Below are 15547 nucleotides of genomic sequence, written 5' to 3'. Positions count from 1 at the left end.
CAGGCATGAGGTAATGTGCTGCATGACTATGTTCAAACGAAAGTACTAAGTGCCTAATTAACAGCTTAGGGAGAAAAACAGGAATGCTAGTTTCTATATTGCTCTGGAAACAAGAGAACCAGCTTCACTTCAGAATCCCTGAAATATAAAATGATTGTCTAGATTTATGTGAGCATTCCTAAAATCTGTTAAAATTCACATTAATTTACTATGGTGAGTTAAGATAGCATATGACTGGGCAATCTACTCTAATTTATGCCTGGCCTTGAATGTTAATAGAATTCTAATTACTAAATAAGACCCTACGAGACTAATTTGGGATTTCCACGTTAGGAATATAGTTCACAATGGGAGGGGTGCCGGGTAGTTCAGTCGGTTAAGTGTCTGCCTTCCGCTCAGGTCAAGGGGTTCTAGGATGGAGCCCCCTGATCTGCTTGGGCTGTCAGGCTCCATGCTTTGTGGGGAGTCTGCTTATCCCTCTCCTTCTGCCCCTTACCAACCCTGATGTGTGAGAGCAGCTCTCAAATAAAATCTTTTAAAAAGAGAGAGAGAGACAATATAGTAACAATGGGGAAGTGTTTTTATCTTCACAGGTGAAACTTCAAGTATTTTGTCAGTAAGTTTTCTGACAATTGAAACATGACAATTATACCTACAAACTGAAAAATACTATCAAATAAGGGCAAGCTATTAACAGCTTTTCTATAAAGCTGAAGGAAACACACTTCTTTCTCTTTGTGTAGATGTCCGAAATGTTCTGAGTCGCACACTCACAGCTCTAGGCATGGCAGTACACATGCACTCCTTTACACAAAAATGGCTTTTGTTTTGCTGTTACCAGTCAAGTCACATTGTAGAAAAATCGAAGTGTGCCTAACCCTGAGAAACACTGCTTAAAACTCAGCTCTGAGTAGAGAAGGGCCTCTTACTAGTTTAAAAAGAATCGTTTGGGTTTGTTTTGTTTTTTAATTAAACCTACTGCTTAGACTATATACTGATCTGTTGCATACTCAACTGAATTTATAGATTCATGGCAGAATTACAATACATTATAAAAAAGACTATACTCCAGTAACCCAATACTTTTAATAAAAATGTCCTTAAATGCTTCTCCCCAGGACAAGCAGGGCTCCCTGAAGAAGAGGCATGCCTGCTGATGTCTCTCTCTGCTACAGTCACGGGACCTAAAAACACCTCAACTTTGCTATCAACTTCCGGCAGGGAGACAAGGCAATTGGTTTAGATACAGGTTTTGTGAAAATGCTTTCTGAGACTCAACTGAGTTCAGGGGAAAAAAAAAGACAACGCCCTCCCCCCGCCAAAACCTGTGCAGTGGTTCATGTCCCCGCCATGGAGCTCGGACACAAGAGGCTCTGGAGAGGCTTCCTTACCACAAGGATTCACCACACTCAGGACAGAAAAGATCCATATATTACCTTCAACTGTTCTAGGGCAAAAGATGAACCATCTTGCTGTAAATTCTCAATTATCTGTTCCACAGTATTGGCCGAGAACCAACTACAAAAAAGGAAACACATGATTTGACCAAATCCGCAAGCAATTCCTTCTTTCCAAAATAGAAATGAATCTAAACACAGGCTTTCCCCAAACTCCATTTCAATAATGGAAAAATTTTCCAAGCTATTTTACAGGATGATGAAATAAAACCTTGCTTCTCTGGGTAAGCGTTTGCAGTCTACTTTTATTAGTGCAAAATAAAGCCGAAATTTTCTCGTATGCTTCCTTGCATCTATTACATATAAATAAATACCTTAACTGTGAAAAATGGATGCTTCTAAAATGTAAAGACAGTTATGTTATTTTCCAATAGTTTCTATCCTCCCCTTTGTTCCTTAGGCCAGTCTATCAATGTCTCAAATCACTGCACAAAAAATCTTTTGCTGATCAGCTTTGTAAGACCATAAAAAATGACTTTACGAAGATAAAAGATAATTCAATTGTTATTTTCCAGCCTCCATTCCCATAAAAAAAATGTTTTCCACTAAAATGAATCAGCCAGATAGATTATTTCAGTATAATGGATTTATATTCCTCCCAAAAGAGTAGGAAAGAAGCTACTTTAAACAAAATAAATACAAGTACCATGCCATCTGATCTCAGAATGCAGTGCATTATTGAACACAATGTAATTACAGTGTTACCAAATTCAACTTAATGCAGTCCTTCCAAAAGAACAGACATACTGAAATCTCCCTCTGAGTACCTGTTTATGTTGTCCATGTGTTCCTCAAGTATAAAAGACTTGTCTTGATCAATCTTGGACTGTTTAAAAAAGAAAAATCTTGTAATTTACTTGAAGCAACCCAAATCTTCTAAAAACCCTTTAAAATGTTATCCTATTTAATGATACACTTTGTGACAGATTATCACTTTCAGTCAAATTATATCCAACAGTCTCAGAAATAGTAACCACATGTTCAAAACTCAGATGGGTTATTCCAGACTGGTTCTCAAAAGTGCTGACAGCAAAACATGTTCTTTTATTTTTACTGCTGTATTATTCTATTTGCTACATTATCACTAAAGTATGGCAACGAATTAAGGATGTTGGGGACCGGAGAAGTGACCGTGCCCAAATTTCCATTTGATACAGAAAACACCCACCAACATCCCTGACATCTCTGCAGCCCGAACTCGGGGAGAGAAAACACGAGTGTGAGAAGGAGCTCGCAATGCCTAAATAACCGTAGTCAGGATTTTTTTTTAAAAATTTGGGGCCAAGTCCATCCTCTCATGTTTACAGTTCTGGTGACTCCCTCTTCCACCTCTTTTCTCAGACCACAGCTTGCTGGCCCCTCACAGTCAGGTCCGGCTTCCACGGGCTCCAGTTTACCAAGTGTGGAGCCGACACAGTCGCTACAGGTACGACTGGATCCCAGCAGAGTGCGTCCGGCTCCATGTCTCTTTGTGTGTTTGGATACAATGTTTTTACTGACAGGACTAAGTCTTGAGTTACTTTGGGGAAAGTTCTATCGTCGTCATCGTCTTTTTTTTTTTTCTTTTTAAAACCGGTGCTGTTATAGGCTACATTTCTCCCATGTTGTACTTTTATGAATTTGGTACTTTGGACTGAAATCCAAAATTTTCATTTATCTCTCTTGTGATCCGTGATTTAAAATAAGAAATACAAGGAAATCTGACTGGCTCAGTGGGTACAGCATGTGGCTCCTGACCATGGGGCTGTAGGTTTGAGCCCCACATTGGGTATAGAGAGATTACTTAGAAATAAAATCTTAAAAAATGAAATAATAAATATATATTCAGTCTTTGCCTATATATTTGTTCTTTATTCCTGGCTCACAGCTCCCCAAAACCTTGAAATTTCTTTAAGAAGAACATCTTTTGTTGTATTTGGTTATTTGTCCCTAAATTAAGGTGAAATGGGCCCTTTGTTATTCATAACAAGCCTCATTCCATCACAGGTACATTAATGAGGTGACTTTCAGAAAGCTCCTAAGAATGGGGCTGGTGTCCAGGGGAAACAACCTGTGATGAGAAGAGAACTTTCAGTCTCACCTTCTAATCAAGCTCCAACTCTGCCACTAGCTCCTGCCTCCTTCCACTTCCAGTGAGGGAAAAGGGGTTCGAGATGGAGTTCCATCACCCAAGGCTCATAACTTAATCCACAGTGACTATGTAATAAACCTGCCACAGAAGCCCCAAGGGATGGTGTTTGGAGAGCTCCAGGTTAATGAACACATCTACAAGAGCGGAGAGGGGCGCCTGGGTGGCTCAGTGGGTTCAGCCTCTGCCTTTGGCTCAGGTCATGATCTCAGTGTCCTGGGATCGAGCCCCGCATCGGGCTCTCTGCTCAGCAGGGAACATGCTTCCCTCTCTCTCTGCCTGCCTCTCTACCTACTTGTGATCTCTGTCAAATAAATAAGTAAAATCTTTAAAAAAAAAAAAAAAAGTGGGGAGAGTAGCACATCCCACCCTCGCTGGGACAGAAGCTCCTGGACTTGAGACCCTTCCGCACCTTGCCCTGTGTACCCTTCAGCAGACTATCCATTCATATCCTTTATTGTATCCTTTGTATTAAACCAACAAACACTAAATGTTTCCAAGTTCTGTGAGAAATTCTAGCAAATTATCAAACCTAAGAAAGGGGTCATGAGAACACTGATTTATGGCCAATAAGAAGTACAGCTGACAAGACAGGCCTTGTGACTGGCATCTGAAGTGGGGTCAGTATTGTGGGAATAAGCTCCTAGGGTGCGGGATTGCTAACCTCGGCAAGAAAGTGTCACTCCCGAAATGAAGGAACTACAGGACACCCAGGTGGTGCTGCGCTGAACTGCTCCGTGTATAGAAAAGCCACACACCGAGGGTCAGAAGAGCTGTGAATGCGGTAGTGGTGTGAGAGTAACAGAAAACGCAGGGAGTGTTTCCCCATACATTTATTACCTTCCACACTGATACTATTAAACAGGTCACTCTAAACTTGAAGGGTTTTTTTAAAATCCATAATCCTTTACCTAATTTTTTTCTTAATTTCAAATCAATTTGATCAAAATGTTATCAACGTTGTCATCCAAATTACTGAGAAAGAAACAAAAAGGCCAAGATGACTTCATCCATAGACGAATGCCCACACATTTAGCAGAACTCTCTTCGACTCCCGCCCGCTCCGACCCACGCTACACAGACAACATGAGAGACTGTCAACTGCTCTGACAAAAGCTGAGGAAACGCCCCGGACTCCGCGTTCACGCTCGCCGCACGGAGGCCTCAGGGGCTCCGCCAACCCACACTCCTGTTCTTCGGTTCTGAACAAATCTGTAGACTTCCTTTCTAAGTATGTCCTCCCCCTTTTCTTCTCTATTATGAATTCCTAATAATGAGATATAAACGTGTTGGAATAACACCTCTAATGTTCCTTCCTCTCCATTTTCCACCTTATTATCCTTCTTGTCCTCCTAGAGTTTTCCTCAACCTTCAACTATAATCCATTCTGTTTGTGGGGTTTTTTTCCTTTCATTATCACATTTTTTTTTTAAATTCTTTGACTGCTGTATTCCATCTGTTCTTATTTCACAGATGAAATATTTTCCTCTTATCTGAACAATTATAGTTTTCACAACTATAGTTTTTCTTTCTTTTTTTAAGTGTCCTTTTCCCGGCACTGCTTGCTTAAAGCGCCTTTTTTTGCTTTGACCAATCTGTTTTTACACTTGGCATAAAAAAATTTCAGCATGAAGTACTAAAATTAAGGAGCTTCCTGTGTGAAGTCAATTGCAGTTACAGGACTGTCAATTGTCTGATGCATCACAAAAGACTGGGCAAAGAGCTGGATGTTTCATTGTGGAGGGGGTCCTCAAATGTCAACCTCTACAGGTTTTTTCCTTTTTCTTCGAATGTATTGCTTAGGAGTGGGATGGAGCTACTGACCTAATGTTTGTGTCACCCCAAAATTCATGTTGAACCTCTAATCCCCAAAGTGATGGTACTTGGAAGGGGGGCCCTGAGGTGACCAGGTCAAGAGGGTGGAGTCCTCACGAAGGGATTAGTGCCCTTGTAAGAAGGACCTGAAAGCGCTCACTCTGTGGTGTGAGGACACAAAGAAGGTGTCTGTCCATCTGCAAACCAGGAGCAGGTCCTCACCAAGAATCTAATTATCTGACACCTGATCGTGGAGTTCCCAGCCTCCACTACTGTGAGAAATCAGTTTCCGTTGTTTAAGCCACCCAGCTGGTGGTGTTTTTGTTATAGTCGCCCAGACCAAGACAGAGGGTATTTAATAGTCTGGAAGCCAACTAGGAAAAGAGGCTGGAGGTCTTCCTGTTGATTATGTTCTGCCTCTTTTTAGTAGAGCACTTTCATTTCATCCTCCCCCAGTCAGCTGGGTCTGTCTGATCGGACCTAAGTAGTAAATTTCTACTCTTCAGCCAAGCGATGAAAGGGTAGTTGGTGCTACAGCAGGGAGAATTCTGGAGAATTCTGGAGGCCCAACTGCTCCTCTCGTTTCTCTACCCGTCTCCACGTCCCAGTCTTCTGGGGACTCTGGCACCTTAGAGAGGGCAGAGGGCAAGAACTGCTTGCTTCTTCCTGGTTTCCCCTACTGAAGTAGAAGATACTGCAGTATTCTCAAATCTAGGGTAGCTTTCCTCACCCTTCTGTTTTCAAGCTTCCAAAATACTGACCTCTCATACCTACCTGCTCCTTTTCTGTTTTGTTTGTCTTTGGGGATTTGTGCCTCTTCTATTCTTTTTTACAATTTTAGTGAGGTTTTAGAAGAGAGCATGTATTCTACCCATCATGTTTTACTAGATGTAACAGTTTTAAAGATTTTTGGCTCTTAAAAGAAAACTTAAGTTACAGAACATAAGTCAGGAACTGAAAGTGAACACTGCATTAGACCTTGCCATTATATTTAGATATGCACCACAGTTTCACGTTAGCAGCTCAACAGCACCAGCACTGAGCCATCCATTACAAAAATGTCACAGTGCACTGCAGGAAGTCCTTGCGCGGACCAGTCACAAGGCTACATGCTGAAATTCACCAGCAGTCAGAATAAAGGCTGTGTTGTTGTGCTGCAAAGAAGTCATCCTCTTGAATGGCTATCCAGCAACTCTGAAGCTCTGATCCTTCCCTCAAGCTTTCACGTTAATAAATCCCAGCACCTTTGTATCCACAAACTATCATATTCACCAACTGCTAATTTTTCAATCATTTCCCCTGCCCATGAATTAAAATCTGAAGCTAGAATACTGACAAGATTACCTTGGCATGGTAAGCATCCAAGACATCTGCAATATTTTCTTTTGAAGGAGATTTTAGGGCTAACAAATCTTCTTCTAACATGCCCAACTAAAAGGGGGGGAAAAAAGGAAGACAGATTTGAATCCCAGTACAAAACAGAGACTTTTTTTTAAAAAACCTTGTACTCTTTTTAAAAATACTTGTCTTAAAATTATGATGTGTTCTCTTCAGCTGAATCAGGAAGGCAATTTTCTCTGAAGTTAAATGCACACACATTCCCACAGTAAATGTTGCCTTGCAAAAAACTAGACAAAGATGGAAGAAACTAAAGAGAGAGACATTCGTCTTGGTTTCTCTCTGACTATTAAACACTTGAAACGCAGTACTGCAACCAGAGATGTGAATGATAGACTTTAATTAATCTGAACTAAAATTGCCACAGGGGGTAACGGTACTACAGTCAATGCACAGCTCTGTAAAACGGCCACACTTAGCTCTCCATCCACATCCCTGCTCAGCCAAGTGAGCAGCAGAATCAGTAGAAAGTTTCCAAAACACAGCTCAGTTTTCCTGCCCGCACACTTGCTCAGTATGTTTACTCTTCCTAGAACGCCTTTCCTGACATCCTCATCTTAAAGCCCCGCTGAACTGCAACCTCTACGAGGAAACTTCCAGTTTTCCTCCTTCCAATCCGCTGAGTATTTTCTCTATATTCTTTGTCTCATATTCTTTGTCAGAGGAGAGAGATGGTTATTTACCTTTTATCTTTTGGACCCACCTCCAGTTTCATCCCTAACATTCATGACCCATTTCTGTTCCCCCGGGCAGGCCCTGCGAGTGGCAGTCTACACACTGCAGAAATTACCAGCGGGCAGACCGACAAAGAAGGGAGTAAGTGTGGATCAGTGCTCTCTCCCATCCTTACTAAAGTCCAGTGTAATAAGGGTATCCCTCCAGAGTAGACAATGGACTCCCACGTTTGCTGCCTGTTACAGCTAAAGGGAAGGATGGGGCAGCCACCTACTCAAGGTGACTACGGACATGGAGAGAGATCTGAAACTTGAAACAATGTGATAGAAGGTTCTCATATTTTGTCATGACATTCTTTCTCCTACCCCAGAACATCCCTCTCTCAGAATCGGACATCCATTTGGAGATCGATGTGCTTCCTCCTGGAAAACTAAGCTCACCCCACACTAGCAAGGTGGGCTAGCTGATGTAGGTTAACTAGCTCGTGGGTTGAAGGGTAATAGAAGCCTGTTCGAGGACAGGGAGCTCCCAGCTGAAGCAAAATAAACCCCAAATTTCTTGATGGAAATTCTGAGGCAAAACCACCTAAGACCGGATTTTCTGCTACACTAACCACAAAGAGATTCAACTACTGTGGGAGGAACTACCATCCCCACTTAGAGACAGGCAAATTAGGGGACAAAGAGGCTCAATTCAAGCTAGGATTTAACTCTAAGGTGTTTGTACATTCTTTGCCACTGTGCTATTCTGTGCTAAGAAAATTGGGCACACTGTTAAAAAAAAAAAAAAGGGACAAAGCTAAGTAGTATGTGTCCCTTGCAACAGCCTTTAGAAAAGTTTTTAAAACCATATTTTACAAATTTAACTCTTAAATGCACTAGCAGGGAAACTCACAACCAAGAGGACCTTTCAAAAATATTTTTATAAAATAAGTTTATCTTTTCATATATAATTTTAGATTCTTCTATATTAGAATTCCTTAAAGTAGGTTTTTTTTTTTTACCCTAAGTGTAATTATTCATGAAAAAATATTCACTGAAGGTACCAAGCAAAACAGTCCTGAATCCAGACATATTTATCTCCATTTTATACATGAGAAAACGTGATTGGAGAGCTTATTTACCTTCCCAAAGGTCACAGAGCTTTAAACATTAGATCCTGGATTCAGACCCACATCTAACCAAAGCCTGGGATCTCAACCACTTAGACTTCCCGTGCAATGCAAGTTATTCCAACAACACAACATACAATCCAAGTAATTACCTTTTCAGAATCTACAAAATGTGTAGCAATTCCTGCTGCATACACATCTCTTCCTTTCAGCCTGAATCCTGTTAATGCAAGGAAGTAGCCAAGTTTTCCTCGAAGTCGTGGCAAGAAATAACCTCCACCCACATCAGGGAACAGTCCTGTTATTAAATAATGAAAAGAGATCGTACTGATTCAAATTAAAAAGACGAATAGAACTCTTTGAGATCAAATGGCCATTTCTCTCTGGTATTTGAATCTATACTAAAAATATTACTAAGTACTTTCCAATGCAATAAATATCACAGAAGACAACTATTATATTGTTCTAACTTGGGTATTTTTCAAATTTTTCATGTTTCATTTCTACAGAAGTCAATAAAGTATTTGATGGCATAATGTTCTGTATATAAGTAGTACTCATGAAACGTTACCTAAAATTTCCTTATTACTATTTTTAATAATCTCTGAAACAGTAGAAAATGAAAATGAGTCACTGAACACTATATCAAAAACTAATGATGCAATATATGTTGGCTATTTGAATTTAAATACAAAAATGTTTTCTTTCCAAATGATAAGCAAAGAAAAATATGCATAATCTAAAGCTATGTGAATATTCATTAAAACCATTCAAATCATAGTTTATTGTTAATTATCTAGCATTCAAGATACTTTATTTCTTATTTATTTATTTTTATTGACATATAATGCATTATTAGCCCCAGGGGTAAAGGTCTGTGAATCACCAGGTTTACACACTTCACAGCAATCACTATAGCACATACCTTCCCCAATGTCCATAACCCCACTACCTTCTTCCTAACCCCCTCCCCCCTGCAACCCTCAGTTTGTTGTGAGATTAAGAGTCTCTTACGGTTTATCTAGCTCCTGATCCCATCTTGTTTCATTTATTCGTTTACTACCCCCCAAGCCCTCCATGTTGCATCTCTACTTCCTCATATCAGGGAGATCATATGATAATCGTCTTTCTCTGACTGACTTATTTCACTCAGCATAATACTCTCTAGTTCCATCCATGTCATTGCAAATGGCAAGACTTCATTTCTTTTGATGGCTGCATAGTATTCCATTGTATATGCATATATATATACACACACCACATCTTCTTTATCCATTCATCTGTTGATGGACATCTAGGTTCTTTCCATACTTTGGCTACTGTGGACATTGCTGCTATGAATATTCGGGTACCTGTGCCCCTTTGGAACACTACATATTCATCTTTAGGATAAATATACAGTAGTGCCATTGCTGGGTCATAAGGTAGCTCTATTTTCAACTTTTTGAGGAACCTCCATGCTGTTTACCAGAGTGGCTGCACCAGGTGCATTACCAACAGTGTAAGAGGGTTCCCCTTTCTCCGCATCCTCACCAGCATCTGTCATTTACTGACTGGTTAATTTTAGCCATTCTGACTGGTATGAGGTGGTATCTCATTGATTTGTATTTCCCTGATGCCGAGTGATGTGGAGCACTTTTTCATGTGTCTGTTGGCCATCTAGATCTCTTCTTTGCAGAAATGTCTGTTCATGTCCTTGGCTGGATTATTTGTTCTTTGGGTGTTGCATTTGAGAAGCTCTTTATAGATTTTGGATACTAGCCCTTTATCTGATATGCAATTTGCAAATATTTCCTCCCGTTTTGTCAGTTGTCTTTTGGTTTTGTTAACTGTTTCCTTTGCTGTGCAAAAGCTTTTGATCTTCATAAAGTCCCAACAGTTCATTTTTGCCCTTGCTTCCCTTGACTTTGGTGATATTTCTAGGAAGAAGTTGCTGGGGCTGAGGTCAAAGAGGTTGCTGCCTGTGTTCTCCTCAAGGATTTTGAGGGATTCCACTCTCACATTGTGGTCTTTCATCCATTTTGACTCTATTTTTTTTTTTTAAAGATTTTATTTATTTATTTGACAGAGAGAGATCACAGTAGGCAGAGAGACAGGCAGAGAGAGAGGAAGGGAAGCAGGTCCCCTGCTGAGCAAAGAGCCTGATGTGGGACTTGATCCCAGGACCCTGAGATCATGACCTGAGCCGAAGGCAGCGGCTTAACCCACTGAGCCACCCAGGCGCCCTTGACTCTATTTTTGTGTGTGGTATAAGGATATGGTCCAGTTTAACTTTTCCGTATGTGGCTGTCCTATTTTCCCAACACCATTTGTTGAAGAGACTATCTTTTTTCCATTGGACATTGTTTCCTGCTTTGTCAAAAATTAGTTGACTATAGAGTTGAGGGTCCATTTCTGGGCTCTCTATTCCATTCCATTGATCTATGAGTCTGTTTTTGTGCTAATACCATACTGTGTTGATGATGACAACTTTGTAATCGAGCTTGAGGTCTGGAATTGTGAAGCCACCAACTCTGGCTTTCCTTTTCAACATTCTTCTGGCTACTTGAAGTCTTTTCTGGTTCCATATAAATTTTAGGATTACTTGTTCCATTGCTTTGAAAGAAAAAATTGATGGTACTTTGATAGGGATTCCATTAAACATGTAGATTGTTTTAGGTAGCACAGACATTTCACAATTAAAATGACTTTTAATCATTTCACAAAATGATTAAAAGACATTTTCTTTTAATCCATGAGCATGGAACTTTTTTCCATTTCTTTGTGTCTTCCTCAATTTCTTTTATGAGTACATTATAGTTTTCTGAGTACAGATTCTTTGCCTCTTCAGTCAGGTTTATTCCTAGGTATCTTATGCTTTTGGGTGCAATTGTAAATGGGATTGACTACTTAATTTCTCCTTCTTCTGTCTTGCTGTTGGTGTATAGAAATGCAACTGATTTCTGTGCATTGATTTTATATCCTGACACTTTACTGAATTCCTGTATAAGTTCTAGCAATTTTGGAGTGGAGTCTTTTGGGTTATCCACATAAAGTATCATATCATCTGCAAAGAATGAGAGTTTGACTCTTCTTTGCCAATTCGGATGCCTTTTATTTCTTTTTGTTGTCTGATTGCTGAGGCTAGGACTCTAGTACTATGTTGAATAGCAGCGGTGAGAGTGGACATCCCTGCCATGTTCCTGACCGTAGTGGAAAAGCTCTCAGTTTTTCCCCACTGAGAATAGTATTTGCTGTGGGTTTTTCATAGATGGCTTTGATGGTATTGAGGTATGTGCCCTCTATCCCTGCACTTTGAAGAATTTTGATCAGGAAGGGATGCTGTACTTTGTCAAATGCTTTTTCAGCATCTATTGAGAATATCATATGGTTCTTGTTCCTTCTTTTATTAATGTATTCTATCACATTGATTGATTTGCAGATGTTGAACCAACCTTGCAGCCCGGGAATAAATCCCACTTGGTCGTGGTTAATAATCCTTTTAATGTACTGTTGGATCCTATTGGCTAGTATTTTGGTGAGAATTTTTGCATCTATGTTCATCAAGGATATTGGTCTGTAATTCTCTTTTTTGATGGGATCTTGTCTGGTTTGGAGATCATGGTAATGCTGGCCTCATAAAATGAGTTTGGAAGTTTTCCTTCCACTTCTATTTTTTGGAAGAGTTTCAGGAGAGTAAGAATTAATTCTTCTTTAAATGTTTAAATTATCCTGGGAAGCCATCTGGCCCTGGGCTCTTGTTTGTTTGGAGATTTTTGATGACTGCTTCAATCTCCTTACTTGTTATGGGTCTGTTCAGGTTTTCTATTTCTTCCTGGTTCAGTTGTGGTAGTTTCTATGTCTCTAGGAATGCATCCATTTCTTCGAGATTGTCCAATTTGCTGGTGTATACTTGCTCATAATATGTTCTTATAATTGTTTGTATTTCTTTGGTGTTGGTTGTGATCTCTCCTCCTTCGTTCATGAATTTATTTGGGGCCGTTCTCTTTTCTTTTTGATAAGGCTGGGCAGGGGTTTATCAATCTTATTAATTCTTTCAAAGAACCAGTTTCTAGTTTTGTTGATTTGTTCTTCTGTTCTTTTGGTTTCTATTTCATTGATTTCTGCCCTGATCTTTATTATTTTTCTTCTCCTGTTGGGTTTAGGCTTTCTTTGTTGTTCTTTCTCCAGCTCCTATATACTTAGGGTTAGGTTGTGTATTTGAGACCTTTCTTGTTACTTGAGAAAGCTTTGTATCGCAATATATTTTCCTCTCAGGACTACCTCTGCAATGATTTTGAACTGCTATGTTTTCATTATCATTTGTTTCCATGAATTTTTTCAATTCTTCTTTAATTTCTTGGTTGAACCATTCATTCTTTAGAAGGATGCTCTTTTGCCTCCATGTATTTGGGTTCTTTCCAAATTTCCTCTTGTGATTAGATTCTAGCTTCGGAGCACTATGGTCTAAAAATATGCAGGGAATGATCCCAATCTTCTGGTACCAGTTGATTTGTGACCCAGGATGTGATCTATTCTGGAGAATGTTCCATGTGCACTAGAGAAGAATGCATATTCTGTTGCTTTGGGATGGAATGTTCTGAATGTATCTGTGATCTCCATCTGGTCCAGTGTGTCATTTAAGGCCTTTATTTCCTTGCTGATCTTTTGCTTGGATAATCTGTCCATTTCAGTGAGGGGGGTGTTAAAGTCCCCTACTATAATTGTATTATTGTTGATGTGTTTCTTTGATTTTGTTATTAATTGGTTTATGTAAATGGCTGCTCCCATGTTAGAGGCATAGACATTTAAAACTGTTAGATCTTCTTGTTGGACAGACCCTTTGTGTATGATATAGTGTCCTTCCTCATCTCTTATTATAGTCTTTGGCTTGAAATCTAATTGATCTGATAAAAGCATTGCCACCCCAGCTTTCTTCTGATGTCTATTAGCATGGTACTTGTTTTCCACCTCCTCGCTTTAAATCTGGAGGTATCTCTGGGTCTAAAATAAGTTTCTTGTAGACAGCATATTGATGGTTTTTTGTTTTGTTTTGTTTTTTAATCCATTCTCATATCCTGTGTCTTTTGATTGGGGCATTCAGCCCATTTACATTCAGCCTAACTACTGAGAGATAGGAATTTAACTGCCATTGTAGTGCCTGTAAGGTGACTGTTACTGTATATTGTCTCCATTCTTTACTGGTCTACAACTTTGAGGCCGTCTCTTTGCTTAGCAGACCCCTTTCAATATTTCCTGTAGAGCTGGTTTGGTGTTTACAAATTCTTTCAGTTTTTGTCCTGGAAGCTTTTTATATCTCTGATTTTCAGTAATATCCTAGCTGGATATAGTATTCTTGGCTGCATGTTTTTCTCATTTAGTGCTCTGAATATATCATGCCAGTTCTTTCTGGCCTGCCAGATCTCTGTAAGTCTGCTGCCAATCTAATATTGTTACCATGTATGTTACAGACTCCCTGTCCAGGGCTGCTTTCAGGATTTTCTCTTTGTCACTAAGACTTGTAAGTTTTACTATTAGATGACGGGGTGTGGACCTGTTCTTATTGATTTTGAGGGGGATTCTCTGTGCCTCCTGGATTTTGATGCTTGTTCCCTTTGCCATATTGGGGAAATTCTCTACAATAATTTGCTCCAATATATCTTTTGCTCTCCCCTCTCTCTATTCTTCTGGAATCCCAATTATTCTAATGTTTCATCTTATGGTATCGCTTATCTCTCAAATTTTCCTCCCATGGTCCAGTAGTTGTCTGTCTCTCTTGTGGTCAGCTTCTTTATTCCCCATGTTTTAGTCTTCTGTATTACTAATTCTCTCTTCTGCCTCATTTATCCTAGCAGTAAGAGCCTGCTTTTGATTTTTTTTTTTTAAATTTTTGATTGCACCTCACTAATAGCTTTTTTGATTTCAGCTTGGTTAGATTTTAGTTCTTTTATTTCTCCAGAAAGGACTTTTATTTCTCCAAACAGGCTTTCTCTAATATCTTCCATGCCTTTTTCAAGCCGAGCTTGCACCCTGAGAATCATCATTCTGAACTCTAGATGTGACACACGTTACTAATGTCTATATTGATTAGGTCCCTAGCCTTTGGTACTGCCTCTTGTTCTTTTTTTTGTGGTGAGTTTTTCCACCTTGTCATTTTATCCAGATTAAGAATATATGAAGAATATATATAAGAATAAAATACTAAAAGGGTGGCAAAGACCCCACAGAAATGTGTGTTAACCAAATCAGAAGAGACCCCAAATCGTGGGGGGAAGAAAGGGGGTAAAAAGTTAAAAAAAATTTTTTTTTAAAGAAGAAGAAAATATAGATATTAGACTGGTGAATAGTACAGAGCCACCCACCTAATTCTGGGAGTACTTTGGTCTCTTAGAAGAAACTACTTCCCAAAATTTTAAAGCAATATTACACACACACACACACACACACACACAAAGGTAAATACGATGAAGGGATGGAATATGACTGTAAAGATGAAAAATTTTTTAAAACATCTAAAAAAGGAGTTGATAAGTTGGTTGGGAAAAGAAAGAAAAAGAAAGTGGAGAGAATTTGCTCAGGCTAAAGACTAGAACAAAGTCCTGTGCTAGATTTAGGGTATATTTTGATCTATTAGAAGAAGTTGTATCCCAAAAATTTTTAGAAGGAAAAAACTCTATGTGTATACAAAAAGTAAAGTTAGATACATGAAGGATAAACTATGACTATAATAATGAAGGTTCAAAAAGATTTTTATTTTTTATGAAAGCTACTGTTAAGATAAACTAGTTTAAAAACATTAAAAGCAGAAAGAGTAAAAGTTTAAAAAAATTAGAACAAGAAAAAAATAAAATTTTTAAAAATTAATTAACTTTGCAAGACTAAAGAATAATGGGGAGAAAGCCATGAATTCCATGCTTTGCTTTCTCCTCCTCTGGAATTCCACTGTTTTCCTTGATAAGCGAGCTTGGTCTTGGCTGGATTTCT

At 39.2% G+C, this 15547-nt stretch overlaps 2 protein-coding genes across 2 annotated transcripts in view; both read right to left on the bottom strand.

Annotated features, from left to right (window-relative positions):
• The window catches only part of SLC40A1 (solute carrier family 40 member 1), a 747507-nt gene that overhangs the window by 618027 nt on the left and 113933 nt on the right, over positions 1-15547 (bottom strand). The window lies entirely within an intron of this gene.
• Positions 1-15547, bottom strand: part of HIBCH (3-hydroxyisobutyryl-CoA hydrolase) — a 93471-nt gene that overhangs the window by 14726 nt on the left and 63198 nt on the right. Inside the window, 4 exon segments of the mRNA XM_082690544.1 lie at positions 1437-1518; positions 2225-2283; positions 6745-6831; positions 8737-8882. Coding sequence (XP_082546670.1) covers positions 1437-1518; positions 2225-2283; positions 6745-6831; positions 8737-8882 — 374 coding nt within the window.

This window comes from Mustela nivalis (assembly GCF_964662115.1).
Source record: "Mustela nivalis genome assembly, chromosome: 11".
Classification (NCBI taxonomy): Eukaryota; Metazoa; Chordata; class Mammalia; order Carnivora; family Mustelidae; genus Mustela; species Mustela nivalis.
The sequence above is the reverse complement of the archived record's forward strand: the minus strand, read 5'-3'. Positions and strand labels throughout refer to the sequence as shown.